This window comes from Crocodylus siamensis, chromosome 2 (genome assembly GCF_052110815.1).
Source record: "Crocodylus siamensis isolate JL-2025a chromosome 2, ASM5211081v1, whole genome shotgun sequence".
Taxonomy (NCBI): domain Eukaryota; kingdom Metazoa; phylum Chordata; order Crocodylia; family Crocodylidae; genus Crocodylus; species Crocodylus siamensis.
The window spans coordinates 263,478,655-263,498,966 of NC_143396.1; the positions used below are offsets into that span (position 1 = coordinate 263,478,655).

The 20,312-nt window shown below is 40.1% G+C and overlaps 1 protein-coding gene across 2 annotated transcripts in view; it reads left to right on the forward strand.

The window, feature by feature from the left end:
• Positions 1–20,312, forward strand: part of SPATA7 (spermatogenesis associated 7) — a 79,505-nt gene that overhangs the window by 10,364 nt on the left and 48,829 nt on the right. Inside the window, exons 1-4 of one of the 2 annotated variants that reach the window (XM_090033852.1) lie at positions 3,473–3,490; positions 5,869–5,949; positions 7,506–7,598; positions 11,482–11,529. In XM_090033852.1, the coding sequence (XP_089889978.1) occupies positions 7,562–7,598; positions 11,482–11,529 (85 nt within the window). In that variant the 5' untranslated portion in view covers positions 3,473–3,490; positions 5,869–5,949; positions 7,506–7,561. Of the gene's footprint in view, positions 1–3,472; positions 3,491–5,868; positions 5,950–7,505; positions 7,599–11,481; positions 11,530–20,312 lie in introns of those variants that run through there. The other variant, XM_090033851.1, reaches the window with a different exon arrangement.

A 20,312-nucleotide genomic window follows, 5' to 3' on the forward strand; every position in this document is an offset into this window, starting at 1 on the left:
TCTGTTGAGTCTAAATAATTGTGCTTTGCAGGCTGGAGGGCTAAATTAAATCCTAGACAGCATACAAAATCAGCAAACCTTAGTGGTTTTGGGGAAGAAAGGACATTAATGAAGGCAAGAAAAGGAGAAAGGTGGCATTTGGGTTTTAAAAGATTTAGTGATTTTTGTTGGATGCTTAGAATTCTACTAATTCCATTTAATATTTCTGTTTTTTAATTATAAGTATGCATGTTCACTGGCACCCATCATGAAAAGATTGTTTTTATGGAGAATTTGAATGAAAGACATGGGTCAACTGGCATACAAGATCAGTGATGCTATTTCAAGCAGCACAACATCACAGAAGATGGGTTAAAAGTGAAAGAAGGAAGAGCAGAAAGAAAAGAATATAGCTACATTAGCATTTTTTCTTCCAATTTTCTATCGATGTGCTACTACCAGTACCACTGAATTCTCTAAAATCCTTGTGCTATGACAACATTCCAGCCCTACTTCCAGTTGCCATGATATTTTATTTGTCTCATGTTTGAGGAAAGTTTAGTCATATAAATTTGTGGGCATTTCCTGAGATACAGCCCTTAAAAATTACCCTCAGCATTTCACATATTCTACCAACATTTTCTTTCTTGCATCAGAGACTTGAGCCATGCCTGTGATAATCCCCCAACTCAGTTGCTTGATATTTATCCCAGCCATTATGTGGTGCCCCTTTGGAGAAGCAATACTGAAAACATTTAGGAAAGAGTTTTGTTCAGTAGGTTAGCATGTACTAAACATACAACAAAGATTGTAAAGCTCACGTGGAAAAACTAAAAAGAATGCTAATTTACCGAGTGGAGAACCTGCATAATCAAGAAAGCATGTGAAGATCTTGCATGCTGCTGTTTGTGATATGTGTATGCTGCAGCAGGGGGCGCCAGATAGCAAGGAGCAACTTGTGTGTGTTAATAGCTTCTAAAGTCCTAAGAAATTTAATATATCAGGCAACCTTAACTCTGCATTAATGAAGTTTATTGTTAGTTGGTTGAGTATTTCCTGGTATATTAATCACCACAGACAAGATGGTGGTTCAGAGCATTTCTGAGTGATGTAATTAAACAACAGTAACCAGTACTGTGCAGTAATGCTCCTATCCCTGCTAGTCCCAAGGGGATTGCCAGAGTGATTGTATAACAGTGGAAAGTGAAGAAATATGCTAGTGTAACTGTGACTGAAGGTGGTAACTAGGCAGGAAGTTTCAATGAAGACAGAGAGGTAGGATGGAGAAAGATACAAAAGAAAGTAAGTGTGTAACACCAAAGACTTGTTAGTGAGATTCACAAGTGTGAACCTGATATGGAAAGACACCAGTGGAGGAATTCATATAAGGGATTCATGTGATCTGAACACTGAGCAAGAGAGGTGATAAAAGGAAAATTAACATTGTCACCTATTGGCTTTTTTTGGTCAGTACAGCTAATAATGTCACTGATAAAATGTTGTGTGCATGCGCTCAGGTGCAGGCATGCACGCAGCCAGGAATACAGCCAGGCAGCTTGGAGAGCAGCATCCAGTCAGTACATCTGGGATGGTGGGGGGAAGGGGAATGGGGGAGGGAAGGAGCTTGGGGATGCAGATTGAGGCCCCCATGGTGAGGAAGAGAGTGGGGCAGGGGCAGGTGCTGCCCAGCCAGGGTGCTGAATGGGACCATGGGGCCAGGACTGGGACAGAGTTGTAGGTGGCTAATCCAGAGGATGCAGGTGGGTGGGAAGGGGGAGGCAAAATCATTGCATCCCTAAATGCTGCTAAGAAAGCAAACAGCATACTAGGCTGCATTAGTAGGAGCATTGCCAGCAGATTGATGTAAGTGATTAATTATTCATTTCTCTTCTGCACTGGTGAGGCCATAGCTGGTGTACTCTGAACAATTTTGAGCCCCCCGCTATAGAAAGGATGAGGAGAAATTGGAGAGAGTCCAGCGGAAGGCAATAGAAATGGTTTGGGGAATGGGGCACATGACTTCGGAGAAGAGGCTAAGGAAACTGGGCTTATATAAGTATATAAAGGGCACATATCAGGGACTGGGAGAACTTTACAACTTGAGTGTCCAGGGTCTGGAATAGACTCCCCCCAGAGGTGGTACAATCACCTACTCTGGATATCTTCATAAAATGTCTGGATGCTCACCTTGCTCGGGTCATGTGACCCCAGCCGTCTTTCCTGCCCAAGTGGCTGGACCTGATGATCTTGAGAGGTCCCTTCCAGCCCCTAACACCTATGAATCTATTTATTCTGCAAAAGAGAAGACTGAAGGGGGGATTTGATAGTAACCTTTAACTTCCTAAAGCGTGGTTCCAAAGAGGATGGAGCTAGTCTGTTCTCAGTGGTGACAGAGGACAGACCAAGGGGGAATGGTTTCAAGTTGCAGTAAGGGAAGTTTAGGTTGGATATTAGGAAAAACTTTCTCACTAGGACAGTGGTGAAGCACTGGAACAGGTTATATGGAGAGGTCACTGAATCTGTAACCTTGGAAGTTTTTAAGGCCTGGCTCAAAAGCGCCCTGGCTGCAATGAAATAGTTGGTGATGTTCCTACTGTGAGCAGGGGGTTTAACTATATCAGCTCCTGAGATCTCTTTCAACCCTAATTTTCTATGATTCTGTTTGAAGACTGAAATGCCCCTCAGTTTTCTCTTCTCCAAACCAGAGTGGAAGAATCACTTCCCTTTATTTTCAAGTGACACTCCTGTTAATACAGGGCTGGGCAATTATTTTGGGCAGAGAGCCACTTACTGAGTTTCGGCAAGCCATTGAGGGCCTCATGACAGGCAGCCCAGGGCAGATTAATATTAATTTTTAAAATTTTTTAGGGGCCCTGTGGGTCAGATAGAATGGCCTGGTGGGCCACATTTTGCCTATCCCTGTATTAATACGAACCAGTATTCTCTTGGCCTTCTTTAATGAGAGCTTACTGTTGACTCATATTCACCTTATGGTCTGATGTAACCCCCATTTCCTTCTCTGTAGTACTGCAGCCTAACCAGTCATTCCCCAATCTGTGTTTGTGCATGCAACTAATTTGTCCTGAGTGAAAGATTTTACACTTAACCTTTTAAATTTAATTTGGCTAATGTAGACAGTTTTTCTGTTTTTTGTGGACCCTAGCCCTAACACTCTAGAGTTTCTGCAACTCCACTCAACTTGGTGTCATCCACAGATTTGCTAAATGTGCTCTCACACCCAGGACCCAGGACAGATCCCTGGGGAACCCACTTGATACCTCCTTTGAAGTAGACAATGAACCATTAATGTCTATTTGTTGAGCACAATGATTAAACCAGTTATGTATCCACCTTACAGCACTTTCATCTAGTCTGTATTTTCTTAGCTTTTTAATGAGGATGTTGTGGGAAACAGTATTCAAAGCCTTACTAAGTCAAGGTATATGACATCTGCTGCTCTCCCCTTATACACTGAGCCTGTCACCTTATAGAAGAAAATCAAGTTAGTCAGGTATGACTTGCTCCTGGTAAATCCATGCTGGCTGTTCCTGATCCCCTTTTTCTGCTCTAGGTGCTTCACAGTAAATTCCTTAAGGACCTGCTCCATGATGTTAGTAGGGATGAGTCTTGCAGATTGGGGTGGAGGAGGGAGATTCTTCCTCTCTATTCAGCACTGATAAGGCCTCACTTGGAGTACTATGTCCAGTTTTGGGCCCCATACTTTAAGAGGATGTGACCAGACTGGAAAGAGCCTGGTTTAGAGCAACAAAATGATTAGGGATCTGGGAAGCAAGACTTATGAGTAGGAATCTACTTAATTCACAATTTCACAGTTTTCATGGAAACTGCAAAAAAAAAAAGCGGTTTCTGTGATTACAAGACAAATTCTTTGCAATTCTGCACAGAATCACTGGGGGGAAAAAACTTACTAGTTTTTACTTACACCAGCCAAGATGAGAACTGCTGCCTCCTCCCTCTGCCGCTGATTGGCTGAGAGAGCTGCCTTTTGTGTGGCCCCACCCCTCTCCACCAGTCATTGGCAAGGGGCACGGCCACGTGAAGGGCAAGCCTCTCCACCAGTTAGTGGTGAGGGGTGGGGCCACTGGGGCCTCTTGCCCAATCAGCAGCAGGGGAGAAGGGGCTTGCCATGAAAAGGCTATGAAAATAGCACTGGGTACTGCAAGCAGTCTGCAATATTTGCTTCCCCCCTGCATGTTTTAAGTAGATCCCTACTTATGAGGAAAGGCTGAAGCAGCTAGGGTTATTTAGTCCAGAGAAGAAAAGACTGAGGCAGGATTTGATAACAGTCTTCCAATAGCTAAAGGGCACTAACAGAGAAGCTGAAGATGGTCTTTTATCTATGGCCGTAGGGGACAGGACTAGGAGCAATGCTCTAAAGATGCATCAGATTAAATTTAGGTTGGAGATTAGGAGGAATTTTCTGACTATGAGTTTGGTCAAGTACTGGAAAAGTCTACCTTGAGAAATTGTGGAATTTCCATCCCTGGAAATTTTCAAGAGCGAGATAGACACTTGGCTCGGATGTTTTCATTAGGGATGATCCTGTCTAGAGCAGGTGGCTGGATTAGAGGACCTTGTGAGGTCCCTTCCAGCCCTACTTTCTTATGATCTTTTGAGGTGTTGAGTTCTATAATTCCCTGTATTCTCCTCCTCTTTCCTAAAGATGGACATTATATTTTCTTTTTCCAGTCATCCAGGACCTCAGTCATAGAAGTAATGAAAACAGGGGCCAGTTAAGATACCAATAAAGGAAAAAAGGAGAGGAGGCCTTCCACAGTAAACTAACTCTTCACATTCTAAGAAAAGAGATGGCTAGTTCTTGGGTGTTAACTTGAGTAAGAGAAGTTACATCCGTACTCCCAAGGTGAAGCGCCTTGAATTGGGGAATTTAAAAAACAAAATACTTTAAAAATTAAATGTTTAAGTGTATTGTATATTTCTACACTTAAGAACAATCTTTTTCTTCACAATGCTTTATCTTATTTCTTAAAGTTATGAGTATTAGAGGGAATAACAGATTTCATATAGTGTAGGTGTACTGGAGACTTGCAGGATCCATTTATTGGTTACTGTCAGCCTCTGACATCACAGAGCATGTGAGATGTGTTTTTTTTCTATTTATGACTGCATACCTTGTCATGTGGTGTTACCTGCACACAGTACTGCTATAACTTGCCAAGTAAACATGGATAACATTTCAGACTCTCATAAGAGCTACAGGTGAGAGAAAGAAAATGGGAATGAGACCTATAAGTTGAGCCCTTGACTACAGTCACATTTTACTGGAAATTCAGTGTGAATTTTTAAAACCAGTAGTAAGTAGAGCAAATACGGTATGTTTATTTCAGGAACGGAATCTTTATTAAAATATTTAGACTTACTGGAGGTTTAAGTTCAGTATATGATGCTAAATTATATCACTTCTGTTGCCTGAAAAGATTATATTGTACATCATTTGGTGTAATGGAAATAATCCCAAATGAATCATTAAAAACAAGTTGTGTTTTAGTCCAGCCTAAATTTTCTAGGTTAAATAAAGAGGTATTTGGGTGGAATGTAAAGGCCCATAAAAAGGATGGACTTGATTATTTAATGGTCCTTAAATGTTATAAATCAATATAAAACATAGTGGTCCTATGTGGTCATAGCATTTAAGTAACAGGGGAAGATCATTAAATTGTGACAAAGTTGTATGCCATTTTCATTATAATGCTAAATAAATGTACTTTTCCAATGATCTTCTTGGTTGCCACAAATTCAAGCTACTACTAACAGCCTAAGTCGACCTTTGTACATTAAAGAAAACATGCTGTACTGTGTCAGCATTTATATTCCTTCTCTTCTAATTGCTTGGTATTTTTGTTAAAGGGAGTGAATACCCAACAACTGCGATTCTGAAATATGGTCCAGCAAGCCCGTTTAAAGGACACTTAAGTACTAAGAGTAATGGTAAGCAAAGTGCATGATTTCATAAAAGGGTTTGCATGACTGTGTTATATATTTTTTAAATATTTTTTCATGGAAACTTTTAACTTGAAGTTTTGTTTTCCAGAAGTTTTAACAGGAATGATTTGCAAATTTACTTGACTTTGATAAAGAACTTCTCTTTTTATCTAACAAGAAGGTTTTAAACATCCTTGTGCTTTTGTTGGCTAGGATGTCTACTGTCCAATAAAAATGTCTACTGTCCAACAAATGCTTTATTTTATCATTAAGCGTAGCTCTATAGTTATTTCCTATCAAGTATTTGTCTTAGTAGAATGAGGAACACAGCATACTGATATGATATTGAGTTTGTTTCCATTCAGAAAAGGAAGACAGAAACTGCCTCCCATTCAGCGGAGCACTTTAGTATGTTTAAGAACTTTTAAATTTGCAAGTAACCCCATCTCTGTTACGTAAACCCTGTAAGCTAAACTTTTCTAAACTGTGGGGATTTCTTGGGCCTGTCTAACCTAGAAGTTTTGTGCCCCAAAGAAATCTTAAAAAGTAGCAATTTAGACTTTGGGAACCCTGTAAATTGTTGACCATGTTGAACGCCCACTAACATGAGCACCTTTCAGTTTAGGATGTTACTCTAAAAGCCCTGAATTTAGAAATTTATCTTTTCAACATAGATTTGTAACATCTCTAATAACTCTAACAATATGAATGATATTTTCCTGCAAGCCCTATCTTGGGGCTTGGTAGGTAAGTGAATTGGGGGAAGAAACTGCTTTAAATATATGATATTGATAAAATATACACATTCTGTTATTTATTCACAATAAAACATTGTTTAAAAGTGTTATTTCTGCCCCTGTACAATCACAGACTATCTGTTCTTTCAACAGCTACGTCTGAATGAGATAGAAATGATGGGGGGAAAAATGAGTTTTAGCAACTCAACATTTTAGATATAAAATCCTACCAAGGCAGCTTGTTAATACGGATGAAAGAAAATGTGTGGGGATGATGAGCAGCAAGACAGCTGAACTTGAGATTCTCATGCTCTGCAAGCCAGCCTTTAAAGGGAGGAGACAGCACACTCTTCTGAGCACAGCCTGCAGTGTGCTTTCTTTAGAGCAGCGATTCTCAACTAGGGTACTGTGGCAGTCAGTTCACAAAAGTTAGGGTGTGTTGCTTGGAGTCTAACAAGGTTGAGAACCTTTTTTTTAGAGTTTACAGGAATCAGAATGAGTGCTTGGACACAGAAGAAGGAGAAAGGGTAGCAAGAGGAAATGAAATCTTTGAATGAAAACCTCAATACCCTCTTCCCTGTTTCTGAAATGGAAGCTTTGGAAAGATGTAACCTTGATGCATATCCAGCCTGAAGTTGGCAGGGCAAAGGCAAGAGCAAGTCAATCTTGGATATCTTGTGACCTTCACTATCTAACATTGACTGCTGTGTGGGCAGCTCTTGCTTGGAATAGTGTTTGGGTTTGAACTACACAATAACTACTTTCCTTTTAAGCATTTCTACACCAGGTTTTATAATACTCATGAATGTGTTTTTAATTTTACAGCTTTTTGCATTGATTCCTCTCGGAGCCTGTGTAAGCAGTACTTGATCAGGGATCACATGGTTGTTCATTATAACAAAATCCTTTCAGCCAAAGGTAAAAATGTCCATAAATGAGCCTTTTGAATCCAATTTGAGGTCCTTCATTCACTTTGCATTAGAATAGACCTGTCATAAGAATAGATGATTTGCATTGTAGAATTTCATTTTTTTCTGGTTCATTTCTTTTCTGACATTAGTTTGAGTAAAAGCTGCCTCATAATAATACAAAGCTGTGAAAATAAATTCAGTAACTGCCTATTGTTTGTTTTTATATGAATTTCCTTATTCATTATTCATTGGTGTGATTACAGCGTGTTTAATGCTACGTGCATTCATTTAACTTTTTAATTATTGATTTAAAGTAATAGAAAAGACAAAAGTATTATTTAAATGTGCAAATATCATAGCAAAAACAGATTAGTTGCTTTAGGAATAAACTTAGAACAATTTCATCATTAAAAAGAAACAGCATAATCTTAAAAGTTGCTAAGCACTGGGAGATCACACTGAAGTTTTGAGTATTCAGGATTTGAAAATTGCCCTAAATGTTGATAAATGATGACATGTTATTAATTATTATTTTTACAGTAGTACAAATAACAGATGATCTTTACATATAAGTAAATTCTGATTCTCCAGTAACATTTTTCAAAGAACAAATGTTAAGGAAACCTGGCAATCCAGAGCAAAGGTTACCTCCACACCTTCATTTTCTTCTGGTATAAGAATGAAAACACATGAGATGTATCAGGAAGATTGCTTTTGTCTGTGAAAAGACAAGGCTCATTTGGGGTGTCTGATAACACTGAGTTTATAATGGAGGGAGACAACCATTGTCTTTCCGTAGTGTAGATGTTGTTTCCTTATGAACTGAGAATCCAGCCCTCTGTCCTTTCTTCTTGTCTCACCCCTGTGATTGTATCCCCTAGTCTTTTGCTTGTTATAGGATGAAGGTTAAAGGAAAGGTGGAAAATGACACTGCTTATCCTAAGTATCCTATGATCTCACCATGAGATCATAAGAACATCACAAATACGAAGTTAATAATTAAAAAAACACTAGCGTTAGTGGACAGGTCATGCTTAAGAAAATGACCCGGTAGTTTCAGTATATGATGTTAATGCATGTGCCTCATCTGCAGTTATATTTCTTGAAAATATGATAGGAAGGAGAATATTGACTGTGCTGTCCATACCAATGCATTGCTAGTATACAAGTTAATGTAATTTAGCCAAGAACTTCTGTTTCTCCCTTGGATCTCTGCCAAGATTCTTGCTCCTACAGCATTCTTCCAAAGATGGTATGCTATCCTGATTAATACTTTACAGAAATATACTAGCATCAGTCAGATGAGAAATAAGGTTCACATTTTTATCAATGTGGGTAATAAACCATTGGAACAATTTTCCTAGGATTGTCACTTTATAATCTGTTAATCACGTTATTCTGCATTGCTTTATTATCCACTTTTTCTTACTAACCATGTAACTGCATTATTTAATTTTTTTATTAATTTAACATTTCAGGATTGCATGAAATTAGGGGCATTGGGGGCAGACAGTTTATTAATAACAAACGTACCTTCTGCTGCCAGCTGACTGGCAGAGCTGCCTTCAGTCCCAGGTCTGCTCACTTATAACTCCTTTGTCCAATTTGTCACTTAGTCTTCCATTTTTCTCAGTGCCCTGGGGTTTCTGGGAGTTACAGTCCAAACTGCACTCAGCGTGGTTCTGTAGGACTGCTCCCCCAGTTGACACACATCCAATCAGCCATCATTTTTCTTACGTCACCTTTCTATAAGCTTTGATTATTAATAATCGAAATAGTTTCTTGTCGGTCTGTGATTGTGAGGTAAAATCAATGTTTATCAATGTTTACCAATAAAAAATGAATCCTGTCAAGTCTACCCAGGCAGTAAAGTAAGGGAATGTATTGTGGCCTTCATTCTCACTGAAATGCAGGTTTCTGTGCAAAAAGTCTTTAATTTTGCATGCTAGATGTTGCACAAGTAGCCTGCTTGTGAATGCAAATACGATCTGGGAGTAGGGAAGCAGACTGGGAGCAGTCTGCTTTGCATGGTATGTTCACATGCACAACATTTTCATTTTCTTCTGCCAATTGAAATGCAGCGAATCCCAAGTATCCTACCTTGTATTGCATTTTTTATGTTTTTGTACCAAGGTGTAATTCAGATTTCCAACAAGCCTTTTCTAGCTCCTGAAACTGCTCTTTCCACTTAAATTACATGAAATAAATATTTAACTCCTGTCTTTTGTGCAACTTTAGTGTGTTTCTACAAAGATTAAATAATTATTACATTTTTAAAATCTGTGATCATGCCCTTATGCAAGATTGCTTATAAACATTAAAGAATCAAGTGAAAAACAGGTTACAAAGCTATGCTTCACATCATTTTTAAGTCACATACTAGAGTATGAAGTGGAAGTTAATTAGCAGTGGGTGTGTTTACACATGCATTAAGGAGGTTTTCCTAATGCACATTAGGTTTGGTACCTCCAGGCATTTACAGAAGGCAGCATGGGGGTGGAGGGAGAGGGCAGGGGGCAAGGATGCAAACTTTAATTAACTCAGCTGCAAATCTGTGCTAATTAAAAGTGCCCAGAGCATCATGTGCATCAGCATCCCTGTGCTAAAAAATGGCAGCAGGGTGCTTTGAACTAAAGTTTGTTGAATGAACTTTAAAGTGCCCCGATTGCCACTTTTCAGTGCCAGGATGCTGGTACACATGATGCTGGAGTCTGCTGGACACGGTAATTACCACACTCCAGGAGACTCGATTATTTTTAACCAAATCTGGTCTGACTTAATCAAGTCTGCTCTGACGCGCTGTAAATATAATGTGTCGAAACAATCTCCCTGTACATGTATAGGAGCTCTCTAATGTCAGGTATTAAACAAATGTGCATTAAATTTGGCACCTCCAATGTGAAGTACTAAACAAATGCGCATTAGGCTGCCCTATTGTGTGGTAACAGATGTGCAGTGTTTAAGTGATGCTTAATGTGCAGTAGCCTATTTTACTGTGCATTAGCATAAAAGCACAGTTTTTTTACGACACACTTTAATGTGCAGTAAAATAGGCTACTGCTCTTTAAAGTGCATGTGTAGACATGCCCAGTATGTTTAAAATTTAATATGCATAATAGTAAGAAAAGAAAAAAAACTGTAGGTTTTTGTTGTTTCTCATCACTTTGTAGCTCAGTCTCACTTTTTGTGACACAAACTGATTATTAGAGTTCCAATACTTAAATTGTTAATGCTCATGCTTTAAGCACATAAAGCACAACTGAAATTATCAGCTTTTTTCATGCTTAAAGTTAAGTAGTTAAGTGTTTGCTGGTTTGGAATCTACCTAATGGAAGGAAGACATTCCTTTCCTGCACCTCCCTGGATATGCATTATATTCTGCCATCTTCTGGTCCTTCTCAGAGAAGGTTTTGTAAATGGTAATGCCTATATTTATCCTTATCCAAGCATCACTACACATATCCTTAGGGTTTGCTTTAAAGACGGGAATATTTAAGCTTTTACATCCATTAAAGCCTAAAGTCAACAAATATATTTTATTAACTGCATTGCATTGGGGAGCAATAACTTCAGGTATACAGCTATAGGCAGTGTTGCGTTTTAATTAAATTGTTTTCCATAATTGCAAACATATAGAAGTGTGTACAGAGAATGCTTATTTAAATTCTCAGCATCAAGCTTTTTTCTTTGGCATTTAACTGAATCCTTTAAAACAAGCCCACTGATTTGATTACATAGTAAACACATTTAAAGAACAGACAAACTGCTAAGCTTTAATTGAATAATCCTTCTTTCAGAGCTGCTTTGAAGATATTTTGTTCTAACCATAGCTAATGCTAAGTAAAGGAAGTTGAATCACTCACTTCTTTTAATTTTGTGTTTATTTTCAGCTGCCGTAGATTGTTCTGTGCCAAAAAGCAGGTTGGCTAGCATCAAATGTAAGTATTTCTTTTGAGTTGTTAATTCTTATAAAGGTTTTAAAAAGTAGTGTTTTATTTGCTGTTAACAATTAGCCCTGAACTCTACAGCATCAAAATTTATGATAGGAGCCTCAGAAACACAAGAAAAATCCTTGTCCCTGGCAAAAATATAACACAATACAACACAAGTGAAAGCACAAATGAAAAAGGAAGGACATGGGAAGAGCAAGGTAATGATAAAAGATCACACAGTTACACAGTAAGGCACCTGCACAGCTGCACGGTCCCTTAATACTTTTTATTTCCCATCTTTGAAACACTCTGTAATAAATGTAATGTTAATGAAATATATCCAGTCAACTGTTGAGAGCTATGGAGATTGAAGTGGAGAGTGGCTGCATCACAAGGGGGAGTACTGCAGTGTTCTCTCTTCTTCCTCCCTGGCAATGTGGTGTAATCCTGACCTGAAGGCACCATACTTGGGATGGGGAGGAGATCCAATTTCTCTATGCCCTTACTTTCTTTGAGGCTTTCAGCAAAAGTGCCTGTTAACACCAGGTCTGAAGATGGTTTCTGAATGTGGACATCTGCCTGCCACAGGTGGAACCAGAATGAACCCTATTAGTTTGTTTCACAGAAAATATCATATCTCCATCAGGCAGCGATAACTACTTTCCTGGGCCAAACTGCATTTATTGGCATTGGTAGTTGTGTCTTTTATGTCTAGGACTATTTGTAATGACAGAATGTCTATTGTAACAATAGAAGAAGCTGAAAAGTAATGACTTTCAAATAATTAATTTACTGAGAACTGTACTAAATGAAGAGCATCAGTCAAAGTGGATGAATCTCAGTGGCTCATTAGCAAAGATATTTCTCCTCTAACTGCACTATATCCTTTTCAAGTTAGACAGTACTGATTTTCTGTATTTCCCTGTTTGTATTGTAATTAGTAACACATGCTGAGATTATGTTAAGTTACATTCGGGTATTCATTGTGGATGGGAGGAAGCTGCAAAGTGCTTCTTCCTCTTAAGGTGGAATCCTGACTCTCTTCTTGTTTCTCAGTTGGTCTAATAAAGGAGATCACATCTGCCCAAAGAACCTTGCCCACTTATGTCCTTAGAGACCAAAACAGCTACAACCAAAGACCCTCTTCTTTGTACTTTGTCACAAGTCAGTGTTGGTGGGGAAGGGATATCTGGCCTGGTGCAGGGGAGTTCAAATTCTCTTCCGGCAGGAAAATTTCACTGGGGATGTTCTTGCCAAAGGGGTCTCAGCTATCTATGGCTCTACTGCCTGTTGTGTTCAAGGATGCAGTGTGGAGAAAATCAGGGTCACTGGACATTACTACAGCTATGGTAAGAGTTTCAGATCAGCTGCCCTCAGAGTCACAGCTTGGGAGGTATGATTCCTTCTCTTGAGATCCAAGCTCTATCAAGAGCTTCTCTGTACCGATCTTGACAGTTTGACATTGGTGTAGGAAGGATTTACTATTACCTACGTGCCTTAACAAAGTAAGCCTTTGCTGTTACAGTTCTCTCTTGTTGCCTGTGCCTGGCCTTTCCCCTTCTCTGTCCCCATGTCCCATTGTTCTTTGAGCAAAGATGCATCTCACACCTCATGTGGTAGTAGTCAAGTCTTTCCAAACTCAGTTAATGCCGTGCTATTTTTATTTTTTTAAAACAACACTCCTGCACTAAGGACATAAGATATCATACATTTCACACTGGAGTATATTTTTCCAAATAATATGAGTTCATGCCACAGACTGTGACTGAGCATTAACCTTAACCTTAGCCAATAATTGTAATGACACTAGCAGGCATACTCCTGAGTGGGGAAGGTTTTACTTCAGATGGGCGACCTGGGTATAATCTGTTTTCCTTTCAGTTCATCTTACTCAGACCACTTTCTATGTATCTGTCATGGTTACAGATAGGGCTGCTCGAAGCTTCAGTCGCTGATTTGATTCAGCAGAGATTCAGCTCAATTTGGTGGCCGAATCTCTGAATCCTAACTGAATCAGGAGACCCTTTAATCTCTCTGAATTGAATTGGAACCCTCCGAATCCAAAGACATTCAGAAAGATTCAACGATTTGGACATAGACACAGATTTAAATGCTTTTTCTACATACCTCAAGGTACCAGGCAGCTCATGAATGCTGAGATTCTGGGGTGGATGGAGCATCCCACAGGAGCATGGGGGGGGTCCCCAGCGCACTCAGCAGCAGACCCAGAAGTGGACCATAAGCACTTTTGGTCCACTTCCAGGTCCCCCAGGGAACGTGCAGGGGGTCCTCCACACTCCCCCGGCTTGGCAACTGGTGCCTCCTGGGTCTGGGGGGGGAACCTGGGGTTGCCTCGTGACAGATCACCGAGCTGAGGGGATAAGGGGGGGCACCCCTGTGCACTTGGCGACAGACTCAGAAGTGGACCAGAAGTACTTCCGGTCCACTTCCGGGTTTGCTACTGAGCACGTGGGCCTCCCTACCCTCTCACTCCTGTGGGACGCTCCATCCACCCCACCGTTGCAGCATACACGAACTGCACCTGGTACCTCGAGGTATGTAGAAAAAATATTTAAAGCTGTATCTATGGCCAAATCACTGATTCTCTGACTCAGCAGCAAATCTTCAGATCTGGATTTGGCCCAATTGAATCGGGACAGTAATCCAACTCAACAAATCGAATCACTGTCCCCGATTTGGGCTGAATCCGAATTGAATATGGCCTGTTTTGCACAACCCTAATTATAGATACAGTATATATCTCCTTCCAGTGTATAATGCAAATGTTTCACTTTTGCTACTGCTGCTGTTTTTGCCCATCTGCTTAGTAAAAGCACTAAATCTTCAATAAATTGCTCTTTCATCTTAGTTTCAAAAGGGGCTGAAACTAGCTTATTTGTATCTCATTAGAACATGCAGAAAATCTCATCTTGCCAACACAACTGGAGCAAGATGTTTCTTAGTTACAGCAGAAAAACATTTTTAGACAAGCAAGAAAAATGAATACTTTCAGTTGGAATATCTGGAAATGTTTTTTACAAACCTTATGTTCAAGCCCTGTAGCTAAGGCCCAGACTTATCACGTACTACTGGGCTCTCCAGTTTATAAGTGTCCAGGGGCCACATGCCCCTGGGCTACACCAGCGGGGACCATTCACTCCACTGGCTGCACCAGCAGGGGTTATGGACCCCCAGGCCACATGCCACACTCCCTTCCGCACTGCAGTGCATACCCACATGGATGCCCCTCCTAAGCTACAACCCTGCACAGATACCCCTTTCCCCACAACTGCACCATGCACCTCCAGCCTCACACTGAGTTCCCTGTGTCATGCTTCATCACCCCCAAGGGCAGGTGCAGAGTACAGTGGCCACAGGAAGAAGGGGGAACTAGGAGACTCTAGCTAGGGTGATCATATGTTCGGGTTTAGCTGGGACAATCCCAGATTTTGGAGGCTGGTCCTGGCTGGCTGGTGTGAATTAAAATGAGCATCCCAGAAACCTTGGGGTGCAGGGCACAGTTTGATGGGGAGGTGAAGACGTGCAGAGTGGCACAAGTGCACCAGGAGGGCATTACTTGCCCACGGTACCACCCCACCCAACCTCATTCCTGCCTCTGCCTGCAGCAACACCACTGATTTGTGTGGAGGGTGGGGGTGGATAATGTCCCAGATGTCGCAGATGTCCTTATGATCTGCTTAACTCTAGCTGCCAGAGCAGGGGGAGTGGTATGATTGTGTGGAAGCCCAGAGGGTTAACTCATTAGGGGCTGCCAGTTGGACAGCCTGGACCTGTAATAAATTTAGCTCATCTCATTTCTAAAATAGGATTTAATTTTAAAATAATCTGCAACTCAAGAATTGGTGGGTTGTTCATGGCAATCTTAGGTTTATAACTAAAATGTGAGCCTTTCCCTTTCCTCAGCCTTTCACTGTTCTGAACCTCCTACTTTCTGAATCCTGTGATATTGCTGCTTTTTTGGATCCAGCTATGTTTTAACATATGGCTTGAATTGATTTTTAATTATTTTAATTAAATGGATAGTGCAGTTATGAGCTGTGACCATGAATTTGTCACATTGTAAAAATCTGTTAACAAAAATTATGTTGAATGCACCATAAAACTGGGTTTCCTTAATATCCCAGTTGGTATTACTCCTCTGCTCCAACCTTCAGCTTTTGTTTCTTAAACAGCTTTTATTTAGTAATGTCTGTAACAAAAAGATGAGAGAACTTGCTGAGTGAAAGACTGAAAGCAAGGGTTTCTTGCAAGTTAATGTAAGTTTAATTGTATTAAAATATCACCCCATACTGCTTTATATATAATTTTGCAGCCATGTGAGATGTTCTTCATATTTTTCATGTGAGATCATAGCATTTTGTGTAGCCAGATACTTATTACTTTTGCAACGAGATAGCTCAGCCCCTCACAAGGTCTATGTGCTTTCTATGAATTGCTGAGCAACTCTGAACATCTGACCTTGATAGTTTAGGGCTCTCAGTGCCTCAGAATCAGAGTTAGAGGTTTCAGCTGGTGTGCTTAAAGACAGCGGTGAAACTTTTTTGGCTCTTGTTTTGTCTCTAATGCCATCATTCTCAACCAGGGTGCTGTGGGGTTACCGCTATTAGGTGTGAAAATACCATTTACAAAATAAACACAGGTTTCAAAAAAGGAATCCATGGTGTTAACAATGTTTTGCCCTGCTGTGGTCCTTTTTATTTCTTTTCAACAGAAAAATTGCTTTATTATTTTTCCATAGCCAAAAAATGGGTGAGACCCAACAGTTGGCATTTTCCAAGAGGTACCTTGAGTCCAAAAAGGTTGAGAATCACTGCTTTAATAGTTCCCCTTAAATGATCCTGCTGGATTACATGCAGTCCTTTACTCCAGAACTCATTATCTGATGTCATAATGCAGGGTTGCTTCCCACCTTCACTGCATGCCACACTATGCAGAGTCCCTGGGTCCTCTGAGTCCCCTGACTGCAGATTCCCTTGGCAGCTGTGTCATCCTGCCCCTCCTTGCCCTCAGGCAGGAGCAAGAAGCAGAAGCTGGAGGTGGAAGGGAGAACCCAGAGACTCTGGCAGTCGCAACAGAAGTTGGAACAGTGGGGAGAGCGGTTTCTGGACTAGAAGCCCAGGGGCTTCAGCATAAGCCCACATGTGGCCCCCCCAGCCACCCGTTGGATAGCCCTGTCATAATGCATCACAAATTCAACTGCTTTCCAGCATGTCATGTCTTTTGTTAATTTAGGTATCCAATGTACCCTGTTTTCTTCTATTTACTATTCTGTTTACTAAAATTCAGCAGTACTGACAATCCTTGAATATTTAAATTAGTGTAGTATAGGTGTTTTCCAACTCTTCATTCCTTAGACGATGGGCCTAATTTCAGGATCTTAACACTAGCAAAACTCAGGGAAGGAATTCCATTGATTTCAGTGGAGCTAAACTCTCACCAGAAATTTTTAGCAATAGAATGCCAGAAGGACTACATTCAGCAGTTGGTGAGTAACATAATCATACCAGTTTTATATGGCTAGTTGTGGACAATGAAATATAAAGCAATTGCCTTTTTAACCTTATGTAAAATAGAGGCTTCATTGAAGTCAATGTCAAAAATGCACTCAATTACAACTCAACTAGAATTTTACTTAAGAACTTCTTTCATACTCAAAAATCAGCCTAATTTTGTGTATTCAAATCACATATGTGCCTCTTTATTAAATAAGTGCTTTGAGTCAGACATACTAAACACAAAACCCATCGGGGCTGAAATTTCCAGAGGTTTACCAAAGGTATAATTCCACTGGACATAACGTGTTCCCTTTCAGCATCATCCACTCTAGTGCATTCAACCCAATTAACATTTTTAGATTTCCTTTGTACAATATCAGCAAAATTCTGTTGAATTCTGTCTGTATATACAAGTGAAAACTATTGGTCTTAAGAGAAATTTCAGGCATTTTTTACCTTTAAGAAAGATGGTGTTTTTGTGGCAGACAGCAAACACATTGTGAATAGTGGAAGTGTGTTCCAAAAGCAAATATAAAAAGACTGTCATTAATTAATCTCTCAATTATATTTGCATGTTTGAGTTAGAGGACATGAAGTATAGTTCATTGCTTCTGTTGAGTCATACCAAATTACTATTTTTTCTTTTTGTATTACACATGAAATTGTTTCCTGATTATGAAAACATTTTGTCTGTACTACCATGATCTTTATTTACTGTCATTTAAATGACCTTTTTAGTGTTTGTAAACCGTCTAAAAACATTTTTTCAGATGCTGAATTTATGTGCCATTCTGCTCTAAAATCCTCTTCCTCCTTTACCCCCAGTGTCCTCAAAGCAGTACATTTTCAGTATGCTGCATGAGATTTATCAATATGGCTCCTATTAGCAGCAAAGCGTTGCGAAGAGAATCCCTTGAAAGTAGGTGTCTTAACCTGCTCAGATGGCCAGCAAGTATCCCTTTTGGGGCTGTTGCCATGAATCAGTCATTAGTTCTTAAGCATTAGCACAATACTATCTGTAGCTGGCATTCTCTCTGAACAACTGAATGTGTTCTGCTTTTAAAGTGGATTTGGTTTCCGCTGTTCTTTTCCTGGTATCTTAGCTGGCAGCAAGGCCAGCAAGCTGTCATGCCTCTGGGCCAGCAACAAGCATGTTCTTATGTATTAGATCAGCCTTATTGACTTAAAATAGTTGTTAAAATGTGAAACTTTTTGAAATATGAAACTTCTATGTTCAGAATTACACCAAGCATGTTGAATGATACAAGTGGCTACTATTACAAGTCGATGGTCATAGCTTTTGTGCCAGAGAACTTGACAACAGCCATGCCAAATAAAGACGGCTGCTGCTACACATGCCTGGCTTCTAATAGTAATAACGTTTTCAACCCATCTGTTTCGAGGTTTTTCCACAGAGCATATTGATAGAACAGCCTGAACTTAGTGATTAGACTGATTGAAAACACAGGTCTTTTGCTAAGGGAAAAAAACGCATTCTTGAGAAGTTGCCCACCAGAAATCTGGTGCATAGCACATAGTGGAGGAATATCAAGTCTGAACCTGCCATTACTAGAGACATCATTAAACTTAGAAGGTGTTAGGAAAAAAAAAAGGATAATAATATAGGTGTAGGCTAACTGCTTATTTTTATCTACTATATCCAAGCAAGAAAAGGGACTTTTATTTACTTATTTATTTATATTTTAGGCCTGATTTTTCAACCATCACCTCCATGTCATAAAACACATTACTCTGGTATACATGTTATGATACATGGTATTATGTCTGATTTTCTTAGTTAGTATCCAACGTAAGTCAGCTTAACTGCTTCTATGCAAAAAGTGTGCACACTGTCTTCCCCTTCGGAGTCCTGCCTCATTATATGCACTCCTACATTTTTAATGAGAAGGGTTTCCTTACATACATATGTGTTTTATTATTGGAATAGTAACAACTCTTTTTTAATATTTATTTGAAGTGGCAAGTTTTCATATATCTGTTCTCTCTTAATGGATCACTGTTCCTGTAAAAGCTATGTATATTTTTAACTTTTTTGTACTCAAAAATGTTAAAAACATTTTGTCAGATTTTCCAAAAAGTAACCCCCAGACTGAAAACCTGTCAAATGTAAAAATGTAAAGAAACTGCAATAAGTCCTTTTAACCAAGATACTGATGCAGTTCTGATGATCTTACTTTTGCCTCAGCTACATTATACATATTTTCTATTCTGCAGTAGATGCACATTTTTCCCTCTATAAAAGGCAATTCATTAGAAAAAGAAATTTATTAAAGTACAACATGCAATATTTTCCCCTAGATTTTAAGGTCAGAAGGCACAACCAGATCATGTAATCTGAGTTCTTGTGATACACAGGCCAGGAATTTCACCTGCTTATCATTGTATTCAAGCCAATAATTTGTGTCTGACTAAAGTATGCCTTGCAGAAAATCATCCAGTCTTGATAAGAGGACATTAAGAAGTAGAAGTTCCATCCTTCTCCATGTTTTTTTAATGGTTGCTCAACCTTATTGTTAAAAAACTGTCTCTCACTTTTAATTGAATTTGTCAGCCCTTAACTTCAAATCAGTAGTTTTTGTTATGACTTTGTCAAGTAGGTTAAACAGCCATTTTGTACCTGGTGTTTTGTCCCTGGGAAGGTATGTACACTGTAATCAGTCACCTCTTACTCTGTGATAAGGTAAACTAAGTGAAATTCACTGTGAGTTATTTTTCCTGCCCCTGAATAATTTTTGCAGTTCTTCTCTCTTGATCCAAGGATTAGCAACCCCCAGCTCACGTGGCAGAACATGGCATGCCGGGCCATTTTCTTCAGCACACCACAGCTGGCCTGGCCCCTGGGTGGCTGCCACTGGCCACAGCCAGGGTTGCTTGCAGCAGGCAGCCAGGAGGCTGCAAATCCTACTGCAAGCAGCCTATACTCCATAGCAGACATCTGGGAGACTTCAAACAGCTGCACAGAACTCCACAGCCCTAGCACAAGCTCCATGGCAGTGGCAGCTGCACACGCACCTCTGGGCACACAACCAGGATGGAGCCTTGGGCAATGCAAACTTTGCCCATCCCCTGCCATCTGCCCAGAGGAGTGCATGCAATGGCTGCTGTCATGGAGCCAGTTCTGTGGCTGTGGAGCCCCTTACAGCTGTTTGCAGCCTGCCCACCTCCTGCTGCAGAGATCAGCAGCCCTAGCCCTGGCCATTCTCCTTGGTGGGGACAAGCTTCTGGGAGGCAGAACAGGTTGGTCCTTCCACT